This window comes from Equus przewalskii, chromosome 22 (assembly GCF_037783145.1).
Source record: "Equus przewalskii isolate Varuska chromosome 22, EquPr2, whole genome shotgun sequence".
Taxonomy (NCBI): domain Eukaryota; kingdom Metazoa; phylum Chordata; class Mammalia; order Perissodactyla; family Equidae; genus Equus; species Equus przewalskii.
In genome coordinates this window covers 5,839,581-5,853,381 of record NC_091852.1, presented here as the reverse complement: position 1 = coordinate 5,853,381, position 13,801 = coordinate 5,839,581, and the positions used below count along the sequence as shown (strand labels likewise).

Below are 13,801 nucleotides of genomic sequence, written 5' to 3'. Positions count from 1 at the left end.
TGTTTAAATTCCTTTCCTTTTGTTTATATTCTATAGCTATTTTCTTTGTGGTTACCATGGGGATTACATTTAACATCCTAAAGTTATGGCACTAATTTGAATTTATAGCAGCTTATCTTCAATAACATACAAAAACTCTGCTCCTTTACAGCTGTCCCCACCCCTTTCAGTTGCTGATGTCACAGAATTACATCTTACTACGCTGTGCCCCCAAACATAAACTAATAATTATTTTAAATACATTAGTCTCTCAAATTATGTAGAAAACAAGGTTTGGAGTTACAAACCAAAGCTTTGTAATACTAGCTTTTATACTAGTAATTTTTGTTTGTTTGTTTAAACATGTTTGTTAAATCATGTATAAACAAAAAGTACAGTTTGTTGCATACCATTGTTACAATAATACTAGCTTTTATAATTGCTCTTGTATTTACTTTTTTGAGATCTTTGTTCCTCCTTATGGCTTTGAGTTACTGTCTAATGTCTTTTCATTTCACCTTGCCAGGACTCCCTTGAGCATTTTTTGGAGGGCAGGTCTAGTGGTCACAAACTCCAGCTTTTGTGTATCTGGGAATGTCTTGATTTCTCCCTCACTTATTTTTTTAAGTGTCGTATAGTTGACATACAATATTGTGTTCATTTCAGATATACAACATAGTGATTCAAGATTTATATACATTACAAAATGATCACCACCATAAGTTTAGTAACCATCTGTCATGATACAAAGTTATTACAATATTATTGACTGTATTCCCTATGCTGTATATTACATCTTTGAGACTTATTTATTTTAAATTTGTTTGTACTTCTTAAGACCCTTTACCTATTTTGCCACAACCCTCACATCACCCCACTGGCAACCACTAATTTGTTCTCTATATCTATGTCTGTTTAGTTTTATTTTGTTTTTTAGATTTCACATATAAATGAAATCATAGGATGTTTGTCTTTGTCTGCCTGACTTATTTCACTTAACGTAATACCCTCCAGGTCCATCTATGTTGTCACAAATGGCTAGATTTCATTCCTTTTTATGGCTGAGTAATATTCCTTTATATATATGTATATATATATACACTACATCTTTATCCATTGATCTACCAGTGGACACTTAGGTTGCTTCCATATCTTGGCTGTTGTAAATAATGCTGCACTTAACATAGGAGTGTGTCTATCTTTTTGAATTGGTGTTTTTGTTTTTTTTCAGGTAAATACTCAGAAGTGGAATTGCTATTGTATGGTAGCTCTATTTTTGATTTTTTGAGGAACCTTCATACTTTTTTCCATAGTGGCTGCAGCAGTTTACATTCCCATCAACAGTACACTGGGGTTACCTTTTCTCCACGTCCTTGCCAATGCTTGTTATATATTGTCTTTTTGATGATAGCCATTCTGACAGGTGTAAGGTGATATCTCACTGTGGTTTTGATTTGCATTTCCCTGGTGATTAGTGATGTTGAACATCTTTTCATGTGTCCATTGACCATCTGTATATCTTCTTCAGAAAAATGTCTGTTCAGGTCCTCCTCCCATCTTTGAATTGGAGTGTTGGGTTTTTTTAAATATTGAATTGTATGAGTTTTTATATATATTTTGAATATTAACCCCTGATGGGATATTTCATTTGCAGATATGTTCTCCCATTCAGTAGGTCGCCTTTTTGTTTTATTGATGGTTTTCTTCTTGTGCAAAAGCTTTTTAGTGTGATATAGTCCTCTTTGTTTATTTTTGCTTTTGTTGCCCTTGCCTGAGGAGACAGATTAAAAAAAATATTGCTAAGACCAATGTCAAAGAGTTTATTCAAAAGGAAACCATCAACAAAATGAAAAGATAATCTACCAATTGGGAAAAGATATTTGCAAATCATACACCAGTAAGGGGTTAATATCCAAAATATATAAAGAACTTATACAACTCAACAATGACAAAAACAAATAACCCAATTAAAAAATGGGCAGAGGACCTGAAGAGACATTTTTCCAAAGAAAATATGCAGGTGGCCAATAGGCACATGAAAAGATGCTCAATATCACTAATCATCAGGGAAATGCAAGTCAAAACCACAATGAGATATCACCTCACACCCATCAGAATGGCTATTACATAAAAAGACAAGAAATAACAAGCATTGGAGGATGTGGAGAAAAGGGAATCCTCATACACTGCTGGTGGGAATGTAAATTGGTGCAGCCACTATGGAAAACAGTATGGAGGTTCCTCAAAAAATTAAAAACAGAACTGACATATGATCCAGCTATTCCGCTTCTGGGTATTTATCCAAGGAATATTAAAACACTAATTTGAAAAGATATGTTCATTGCAGCATTATTTACAAATAGCCAAGATGTGAAAACAGGCTAAGTGCCCATTGACACAAGAGTGAATAAAGAAGATGTGGGATAAATACACAATGAAATACTACTCAGCCATAAAAAAGATGAAATCTTACCATTTGCAACAACATGGATGGACCTTGAGGGTATTATGGTAAGCAAAATAAGGCAAAGACAAATTCTGTATGATTTCACTCATATGTGGAAAATAATAAACTCATAGATACAGAGAATGGATTGGTGGTTCTCAGAGGAAAAAGGGGGCAGGGGGAGGGTGAAAAGAGTAGGGAGGGACATTTGTACAGTAATGCATGGAAAGTAGAATTTTGGTGGTGAACACAGTATAGTGTATACAGAAGTTGAAATATAATGATGTACATCTGAAATCTGTATAATGTTATAAACCACTGTTAGTAAAAAAGAGTTTACTGCTTATGCTTTCTTCTAGGAGTTTTATAGTTTCAGGTCTTACATTTAAGTCTTTAATCCATTTTGAATTTATTTTTGTCTATGGTGTACGAAAGTAGTCCAGTTTCGTTCCTTTGCAGTCCAGTAGCTGTCCAGTTTTCCCAACTCCATTTATTGAAGAGACTGTCTTTTCCTCATTGTGTATTCTTGCCTCTTTTCTCATAGATTAATTGACTGTATAAGCATGGGTTTATTTCTGGGCTCGCTCTATTCTGTTCCATTGATCTGTGTGTCTGTTTTTGTGCCGGTACTATACTGTTTTGATTACTATAGCTTTGTAGTATAGTTTGAAATAGGGAGTGTGATATCTCTAGTTTTGTTCTTTCTACAGATCGATTTGGCTATTCCAGGTCTTTTGTGGTTCCGTACAAATTTTAGGATTATATGTTCTAGTTCTGTTAAAAATGCCATTGGTATTTTGATAGGTATTGCATTGAATCTGTAGATTGCTTTGCATACTCTAGATATTTTAATAATGTTAATTCTTCCAGTCCATGAGCACAATATATCTTTCCATTTATTTATGTTATCTTGAATTTCTTTCATCAATGTCTTAGAGTTTTCAGAGTATAGGTCTTTCAACTCCTTGGTTAAATTTGCTCCTAGGTATTTTTCTTAATTTCTCTTTCTAATGGATCCTTTTTAGTGTATATAAATGCAATAGATTTCTGTATATTAATTTCATATCATATAACTATCAGATTCATTTATTAGTTCTAATAGTTTTTTGGTGAAGTATTCAGGGTTTTCTATATATAGTATCATGTTGTCTGCAAACAGTGACAGTTTTACTTCTTTTTCAATTTGGAGACTTTTTATTTCTTTTTCTTGTCTGATTGCTGTGCCTAGAGCTTCCAGTACTAAGTTAAATAAAAGTGAGAGCGGGCATCTTTGTCTTCTTCCTGATCTTAGAGGAAATGCTTTCAGTTTTTCATGATTGAGTATGATGTTAGCTGTGGGTTTATCATATATGACCTTTATTATATTGAGATGTGTTCCCTCTATACTCACTTTGTTGAGAGTTTTTATCATAAATGGATGTTGAATTCACTTTGAATGTGTCATGCCACTCCCTTCTGGCCTGTAAAGTTTCTGCTGAAAAGTCAGGGGAGTCTTATGAGGGTTCCCTTGTCTATGGCTAGTTGTTTTTCTCTTGCTGGTTTTAAGATTCTCCCTCTATAACTTTTGACATTTTAATTATAATGTGTCTTGGTGTGGGCCTCTTTGGGTTCATCTTGTTTGTTACCCTCTGTGCTTGCTGAACTTGGATGTCTGTTTCCTTCACCAGGATAAGGAAGTTTTCAGCCATTATTTCTTGAAATAGTTTTTCTTTCCCTCTCTCTCTCTTCTTCTGGGACCCCTATAAAGCAAATGTTAGTATGCTTGATGTTGTCCCGTAGGTACCTTAAACTATGCGTTTTTTCTTTTTTGCTGTTCCAGTTGGGTGATTTTCACTACCCTTTCTTCCAGATTGCTGATCCATTCTTCTTCATCATCTAATCTGTTGATTCCCTCTAGTGTATTTTTCATTTCAGTTGTTGTATTCTTAACTGTCATTGGTTCCTTTTTATGTTTTCTGTCTCTTTGTTGAAGTTCTCACTGTGTTCCTCCGTTCTTCTCCTGAGTATCTTTGTGATCACTACTTTGAATTCTTTATCTGTTAGAGTGCTTATCTCTGTTTCATTTGGTTCTTTTTCTGAGGTTTCATCTTGATCTTTTGTTTGGAACATATGTGTCTCCTCATTTTGCCTAACTTTCGGCATTTGTTTCTGTGTAATAAGTAGATCAGCTATGTCTCTGGTCTTGCAGGAGTGGCATTATGTAGAAGACATCCCGTGGGGCCCAGTCGTGTGGTCTGCCCTGGTTACCAGAGTCAGGTGCTTCAGGGTGTCCCCTGTGTGGACTGCATGCGCCCTCCTGTGGTGTCTGGGCTGTGATTGCTGTGGTATGCAGGGCTGGCCCCTGGTGCAGCTGGCTGCAAGGCCTGACTGCAACAGCTGTGGGCACACTGGTGGGCAGAGCAGGCCTCAGGTGTGGCTGGCTGTGAGACCCAGCTGTGACTCTTGTGGATACTCTAATGTGCCGTACCAGACCCTGGGGCAGGGGGCCACTTTGGAGGGGCTCTGTTGCTGGCTGAGGCTGCCTGCTAGGTGTGGTGGGGCAAGGAGCCACTTTGGAGGAGCACTGTCTGGGCAGCTATGTAGAGGAATGCAAGAGTGGGGAAAGTGGTGCTAGTAAGTAGATGGAGAGAGTCAGAAATGACACCCACCAGCACCAGGCCATCGAGGTAGAAGGTGAGCAAAAAAAATGGCACCCATCAGCACCTCTATCCCTGGAGAAAGTTGCAACAGATCCCTGCTCCTCCAGCACATGCCCTAAAATTAGTAATACCCAGTATAACTGAATTCAGTGGGTCCATCTCTTCATGAGTGTGGAGCTGAAAACACAACCAAGGGTGAAGAGGGTGAAGAAGAAGGTTTATTGCTTGCACAAGCAATGGAGAACAACGGGGTTAGCTCCCAAAGCAGTGCCTGTCCCCATTTAGTGCCAGCAGAGATTTAGTACTCCATAGTGCACAGGATGTGTTACAACTTTGTAACAGCTGGGCCTAATCAGGGCACTTGTGTAGGCCATTACATAACGAGTTCAAGGCACTGTTACATAATGAGTTCAATGTAACATGCCATTACATGACATGTCCATGGTAACTTTTGGACACTTAGGGCTGGAGCAATTTGCAGGGGTCCTGCCGCACTGTTACATAATGAGTTCAATGTAACATGCCATTACATGCTATGTCCATGGTAACTTTTGGACACTTAGGGCTGGAGCAATTTGCAGGGGTCCTGCTGCACCTGTGTAAGTTTCACTGTAGGACGGCAACTTCTGCAAGAATGAGGACATCAACTTCTGAAAAAACAGCACATTTAGTTTTCTCCTTGTCTGGAAAACATTTGACGGGCTATGTTGAGTTATGGATCAGATTTTCAGTAACCTTTTCCTTGCCTGGTTTCTGGTCACTTTATCAAAGTGCTGCTTATGTTCTGGGACTCAGAGCAAGTGAATTTTTATGAGCTCCTTTAAAAGCAGAGTCACAGTTCCCTACAGCCCTCTGGCTCTCCTGGACATAATCTTTTCTGGTTTTCAAAACCAAATGTTATGGGGGCTCATCTTCTCAGTACAAGTTCCCTGGGCTAGGGAGCCCAATGTGGGGTTCAGATCCCTTGCTCCTTTGGGAGGACCTCCATGACTGTGATAGCCCTCCCACATGTGGGTCGCTGTGCTGGTGCGTGGGTCCTAACCAGACTGTCTCTCCACTCCTCCTATCCATCTCAATGTGGCTTTTTATTTGTATTTTTAGTTGTGGAAATCTTTTCTGCTAGTCTTCAGATTGTTCTTTGTGATAGTTGTTCTATATAGGTGTAGTTTTGGTGAGTCCATGGGAGGGGGCAAGCCCAGGATCTTCCCACTCCACCATCTTGATCCTGACTCTTCCTCTCCTTCACTTTTGAAGGACATACAGGATTCCGTGTATGGGATTCTCAAAGTTTTTTCTCTTAGCACTTTGAATATATCAGCTCACTGTCTTCTGGCCTACAACGTTTCTGATGAGAAATCTGCTCATAATCTTATTGAAGATCACGTGTATGTGATGATTTGCTTTTTCTTGCTACTTTTTAGGTTCTCTTTTTGTCTTTTGAAAGCTTGGTTATAATGTGTCTTGATGTGGGTCTCTTTGAGTTCATCTTGCTTGGAGTTCATTAAGCTTCTTGGATGTTTATATTCATATCTCTCATCAAATTTGGCAAGTTTTCAGCCATTATTTCTTCGCATATTCTCTCTGCCTCTTTCTCTCTCTCTTCTCCTTCTGGGATTCCCACAATGTGTTTGTTGGTCCTGTTGATGGTATCACACAGGTCCCTTAGATCTTTTTCTCTGTTTGTAGGCCTAGATAATTTCCATTGTCCTATCTTGAATTTCACTTATTCTTTCTTCTGCCTGCTCAAACCTGCCGTTGAATCTCTCTAGGGAACTTTTCAGCCCCAGGATTTCTTTTTGGTTTCTTTGTAGGTTTTCTGTCTATATTGATATTTCCATTTTATTCATGCATCATTTTCTTGATTTTCCCCATGTCGTCTTTTAGTTATTTGAGCATCTTTAAGATAGTTGTTTTAAAGTTTTTGTCTAATATAACTGCCATAAAGTCTTTTTCAGGGATAGTTTCTATTTATTTCCTTTCATTGGGCCATACTTTCTTGCTTCTTTTTATGCCTTGTGATTTTTTTGTTGAACACTAGACATTTGAATCTAATAACATGGTAACTCTGGAAATCAGATTCTCCTTTATTGGAGGTTGCTGTTTTTTATTATTGGTTTCGTGTTTTTGTTATTGTAAGCTGTCTCTGTACTGAAGATCAGCCTGAGGTGTAACCTTAATGTCATCTTAGGTCTTTTCTGAGCCTTTCCTTTGGCATACTCAGTCAGTTTCTAATTTTCCCCTGAAGGCAGTTGTTTTTTAATGTCCTAGTTTTTAATGAGTGGATCCTGAAAGGGGGAAACCAAAAAATGAAGGGGCTGTGGAGAAGGTGCCGGCCCTTTAAATCTGCTGGAAGTCATTTCATTCGTAGAGGGAGGGGCTTGAAACAGTGGGGGGCAGGTGCAAGAACAACAGCTGCCTGCCTCTGTGTCTCTTTGTTTGCACCTCTATGATCAGAAGCAGCAATCAGTGATCAGAGCACAGATCCCCAATATTTGGAGGACAGGGTCCTTTTTACCTGCCGTAGCTCTGGCAAGCTGCTCTAGGAACACGTGCACAGCTGCCTGCTACTTGACTGAGGGTGGGGAATGGGTAGCTACTCCTGTGCTAAGAGCTGAAATTGACTGAAATTAACTGCAATTTATCTTCAAAGTCTTCCCCTGGAAGTTGCAAGCCTCAACAGACTCTAGAGTTCCAAAATAATTACATCAGACAGATCCCACCAGTGCAGTTGTTGTCTAGGTGGGGAGACAGATTCCTGGTGCTTCGTGCTCCACCATCTTCCAAGAATCCTCTCTTTGATCCATTTTTTACTTTTTTTTTTGGTACAGTATGAAGAAAGAGTCAAAATTCACCTTTTGGCGTGTGTGTATCCATTTGTCCCAACACCATTTATTGAAAACAAGCTTTTTTTCCTTAATGAAGTACCTTGACTCCTTTTTAAAAAAATGAATTGACCCTAAATATGAAGGCTTATGTCTAGACTCTCAGTTCTGTTCCATTGATCTATATAGGGGTGTACTTACACAAACACTATACTGTCTTATTCATTATAGGCTTGACACATAATAGGCATTTAAAATTTGAGTTAAATTGAAATTGAATTGGCTAGACTTAGTAAAGAAACTGTGTTCTTACATTTGCCGTATTTTTGTCTTTTTTCTGTTGGTGTGTGTGGCAGGAGTGGTTGTGGTTGATTTATTTTAGCTTCTTTTCCCTGTTGTTTGTTATCAAGGTATCTTTTGAAAAATTCGATCCTTAGATTAAAAATAAATTTTGTGCCTCACTAAAAAATACTCGAGTACAGAGTACCCTTTGGGATAGGTGTGCTGGTAATGGTAGAATTTATCAAAAACAGAGGTCACTGGATGGAACTGCAGTCTTTATTGAAGTTAAATCCAGGGGCAAATTAGTTGTTATCATCACGCTACTCTTGCCATAGAAGCTCAGCAGTGTTTTAAGCATTGTTGTATTTATTGCTTTAAAATGAAATCTTACCAGAATGTACTGGAAGTATTTTATGAAGCAGTAGACTCAGAGTTATATCTGTACCACTTGGCAATAGAATGACTCATGGGAAAGTTAATTTTCCTGAGGCCGTGATTACTTCTGCAGAAATAATTCTTGCTCTGTCAGCCTCTTATGGTGTTAATAAGATTCAAATAAAGCGATGTTTATATAAGGGCTTTTCAAAATATGAAGTGTTGTATGAACATTGTTAATGTCATTTGTGTATTTATTAAGCACTGATATACAATTTTTTTCTTTCAAACACTTTACTTTCTAAGATAATGTGAAAGGGAAAGGATAACAGTCATTGAACTATTGGGTCACTTGCTTACAAATACAATTGAAATGGGTAAAATTGAGAGTATTGTAGTTCAGGAATGTGGGACGTAGGTGAAACCAGTGACAGTGAGAGAAACATTTGCGTCAGTCTCTGTCTTCACAACAGGAAGTTGGAGAGGAAATACTCCTTTTCTTGGAAGACATTAAATACCTAATTTTCGTCATGGAGTGGGTTGTGATAAAAATCTTACCTGTTTATCATTAGTGTGTAGAATTTATGTAAAAATTATTTTTAAATGTAATGTAAAAGATCGAGCAATTCAGAGCTACAGTAATCAAGTTAGTTTGGTACTGGCATAAGGGTAGACATATAGTTTGACAGAATGAGACTAAGAATCCAGAAAGAAGCCCTTAAATTTATGGTCAGTTGATTTTGGACAAGGATGCCAAGACAATTCAATAGAGAAAGAATAATCTCAACAAATGGTGCTGGATATCCACATGCAAAAGAATGAATTTAGAACCCTGTCTTCACACCATATACAAAAAACAACTCAAAATGGATTCCGAACCTGAATGTAAAAGCTAAGCTATAAAACTCTTAGACGACAATGCTGGAGTAAAACTTAATGACCTTGAGTTAGGCCATGCTTTCTTGGATAAATTGGACTTTGTCAAAATTTAAAACTTTTTTGATACAAAGGGTACCATCAAGAATGTGACAAGACCGCCCACAGAATGGGAGAAAATATTTTCAAATCATATATGTGACGAGATTTGTATCTAGAATATATAAAGAACTCTTACAACTCAAAAATTTTAAAAAAAGGAACCCAATGTTAAAAAGTAGGCAAAGGATCCAAGTAGACATTTTTCCAGATAGATACATAAGTGTCCAATAAACACATGAAAAGATGCTCAGCACTATTAACTATCAGGGAAATACAACTCAAAACCACAATGAGATACCACTTCACACCCACTAGGGTGGCTGTAATCAAGAAAGACAAATAATAACAAATGTTGAGAGTATGGAGAAATGAGAACCCTCATACACTGCTGATGGGGTTTAAAATGGTATGACTGTTTTGGAAAACTATCTGGCAATTCTTCAAAAGGTTAAAAATGGAGTGTATCATATATCCCAGCAATTACCCGAGAGAATTGAAAACACGTCCACACAAAGACTTGTGCATGAATGTTTATAACAGCATTACTCATAATAGCCAAAAAGTAGAAACAACTCAAATGTCCATCAACTGATGAATGGAAAAATAAAATGTGGTATATTCATCAATGAGATACTACATGGCAATAGGAATGAAGTACTAAGAAATGCAATAATATGGGTGAACCTTGAAAACGTTTTGCTAAGTGAAAGAAGCCGGTTGTAAAAGACCACCTACTCCATTTATGTCAAATGTCCAGAATAGGCAAATCTATACAGACAGAAAGTAGACTAATGATGTTCAGAGGACCACTGAGGGGAGGTATTAGGAGGAAATGGGGAATGACTGCTAATAGGTTTAGAGCTTATTTTTAGGGTGATGAAAGTGTTATAAAATTGACTGTGGTTATGGTTGTATAAGGTAGTGAATATATTAAAAACCAATGAATTGTGCACATTAAATGGGTTAATTGGTATGTGGATAAATTTTTTTTTTTAAATCAATACCCAACTCAATATGAATAAGTAAGAAAAGAACATTTACAAATGTATCTCTACTGTTTATCTTCTGGAGATAGAGGAGAATCAGATGGTTGATTGTCTCTTAGTTGTCTCTTAGTTATCACTTTTCTTTCATTCTCTATCCTTCTAGTGGCTAAGTGTATTAAATGGATACGCTTTTGTGTTGAATGATAGTAAATCTAATTCATTTTTGACAGGAATTGAGTTCTTCTCAGACTTTATCACATGATGGAGGATTCTTCAATAGACTGGAAGATGATGTTCATAAAATTCTTATTAGAGAAAAAAGAAGAGAACAGCTTACAGAATATAATGGAACAGATAATTGCACAGCTCATGAACACAACCAGGCATGTAAAATAGAAAATTCTCTTAAAATCACAGTGAGATTAAAATGCAGTTTTTCTTTTTTAAGAGACATAAGCAGTGGAATCCAATTGTGACTGCATAAAGTTACAGTTTTAGGATGTTATCTTAGTCATTATCATGCGTAGATGTTTATATTAAGAAGTATGAGGTACTTCATTCATTGATGAATGTTTATTGAGCATGTGCTGTATACTAGATACCATTAGGCACCAGTGTAGGGGAGTGGGACTACCAAGATGGATAAGACCTTAAGGTAGACCCTAAAGAGAATGTCATTCAACACAATGAAGGTTTTAAAAGAAATAGAAATAATAAAAAGAGAGGTTTTAAATAGAAAAGGCAATAGTTCTCTCCTTGGATACATTGTGAAGGGTGTATAAAGAAGGGACATCTGGGATGGATTTTGAATCATTAATAACTGTATAAGCTGAGAAATGGAGAAAGACTTTGTAGTCTAAGGGAACTGCAAGAACAAAGGTCCAGAGCTGTGAAAGGCCTTAGACTGTTTTCAGGAAACTGAGAAATTCTATATCTAAGCAGTGTAGAGTTAAGTGAGTATGGGATGACACGACTAGGGAAATAGATTGGATTTAGATTATAAAGATCTTTTTCTGTGAAACTAAGAAGTTAGAATTTTATCCTATAGACTCAGGTTGCAAACTATAGCCCATGAATCACATCTGGTCAGAGGTCTGTTTTTGTAAGGCCCATGAGCCAAGAATGGTATTCACATTTAAAAAATATTATTAAAAAAAGAAAATATCTCATCATGTAGATACTTGTAAGTCTGCGTTTATTTTTCTTACCACAACCACTAGTCTTCTACCTTATTTCCTCTAAACTATGAACCTGTTCTCCCAGCCCAAAACTTGTAGTAATTTAAGTAATGTCCCCATGAACTCTTTCCCTTTACTTCCTTGATTTTCTTTTATTCCCTTCTTGCCAGTACACAGCATTGACTCTCACAGTATTGTTTACCTTCTCTATTCTAATTTAATTCCTGGGCTGCCAGATATTGCTGGAAAATGTATTTTTTAAGACAGTACTAATATTCTCATCTGAAAACCAGTGCTATGTAACTTTTGCCATGTCCTTATTTTTACTTAGCAATTCTTTGATTCATCTCTTTCTGACTTTGACAAATTCCTAAAATGGCTATTCCAAATTCTAAAAGCCTGTTTCCAATCTTTTTACTCTCCTCAATGGATGTTACCTCTTTGTTTCCTAAGACTGATAAATTGAGTCACTGAACAAGTTAAACATCTACTGTGTGTGTTATATAGGACATGAGAGAAGTCAGACCCTTAAGAACTTTTTACTCCAATGCAGAAATAAGATTGGTTTATAAATAACACTATTCCATGTGAAAATCTGTTTTCAACTTATTAGTCGGAAATCCTTGTGTGCTCTGAAATATTAGTGAGCTTCTTACTTTCTGACATTGAATTAAATTTAATGTTTTTTTGTCTTGCCTTGACTGTCAAATTTGATGTACACTCCAGGAAGCCACGTTAATATTTATGGTTAGTATATTTACTTCCTCTTTTTTCATCGATTATAGTTTTCCCCTTTGTGGTCCGTATCTTCTTCTTTTTTTAAGCCATCTCAGATCATGTTTGGATAGGAAGAAGAATATTAATATACTTCACCAAATAATTAGGGTCTCAAACCCTTTGTAGAACAAAATTGGGTATACGTAAGTTTAGTTAAATGATTAAATAATATTAATGATATAATAAAACTGAAGTGACAGTACAGTATAGTAGAAAGAGAACAGTCTTTGAAATCAAACCTAGTAATACAAAATATAGCTCTGCAGCTTATCAGCTGTGTTACATTGGGATGAAATTATCTGCCTTTCATGAACTGTTACTAGGAAAATTAGCAATTATGATTTAAAATGTTTGGTAGAGTGTGTTGTACACAGTACACATTTAATAGGTAATTATTTTTGTACAGTGTAGAAAGTGGTAAGTCCAAAAAAGGATATACTGATAAAGTGCCATAGTAATTCATAGGAATGGCGATCAGAGATGGCATTCTAAGAAGAAAATAGATTTGGATTATGATTTAAAGGACAGCAGAATTTGAACATACAGAGCTGAGGGGAGAAGAAACTGGAATGCCATGAGTAAAAGAATGGAGGCAGTGAAGTATAAATCAATTTAATTAAGGCAGAAGGTTCATAGAGGAGCATAGTGTAAGTTTGGGAAGGTAGGTTGGAAAGGATTGTGGGGGATTTAAAGGCCTGATTTCTGATTTTGCCAGTGGATAGTAAAGAATTTTTTAAGGTATTTGAACAGAGGACAACGTTCTATATCGTAATATTAATTTCCCTGCAGTGCCTGGGGAAAACTGAAGAAAGGTAAAGACTAGTGATAGGAATCAGACAGACAATACTCAGTATTGGTAAGGATATAGAACAACAGTAACATACTACTAGTGGTAGTATAAATTGATATAACCATTTTGGGAAACAATTTGGCATTAACTTTTAAAGTTGAAGACTGTACTAGAAATTCTACCCTAAACTCTGGAGACATGTTCAAGAAGAATGTTCAAAACTCACTTGTTTGTAATAACAAAATCAACAGGAGAAATGAAGGAACTACAGCTATACATAGCAACATGGATGAACATCAAAAATGTAATGTTTAATGAAAAAAGCAAGTCACGAGATAATAGTTTGATGCCATATATATAAATTTAAAAAAATAGAAAATTTAATATATTGTTCAGGGATATATATATATGTTGTAAAAGACTAACAAAGGAAGAGAATGACAAACACAAAATTCATGATAGTGGATATCCTCAGGAGAGGAGGGAAAGAGATATGATTGGAGAGAGGCACATGGGAGATGCTAGAGTATTGGTAATATTCACATTCTT

The 13,801-nt window shown here is 36.5% G+C and overlaps 1 protein-coding gene across 11 annotated transcripts in view; it reads left to right on the top strand.

Moving 5' to 3' along the window:
• Positions 1–13,801, top strand: part of GKAP1 (G kinase anchoring protein 1) — an 88,954-nt gene that overhangs the window by 48,884 nt on the left and 26,269 nt on the right. For 7 of the 11 annotated variants that reach the window (XM_070590840.1, XM_070590836.1, XM_070590835.1 and 4 more), the window contains one exon: positions 10,738–10,890. The exons of the other annotated variants lie outside the window; for them this stretch is intronic. In XM_070590840.1, the coding sequence (XP_070446941.1) occupies positions 10,738–10,890 (153 nt within the window). The remainder of the gene's footprint in view (positions 1–10,737; positions 10,891–13,801) is intronic. 11 annotated transcript variants of the gene reach the window in all.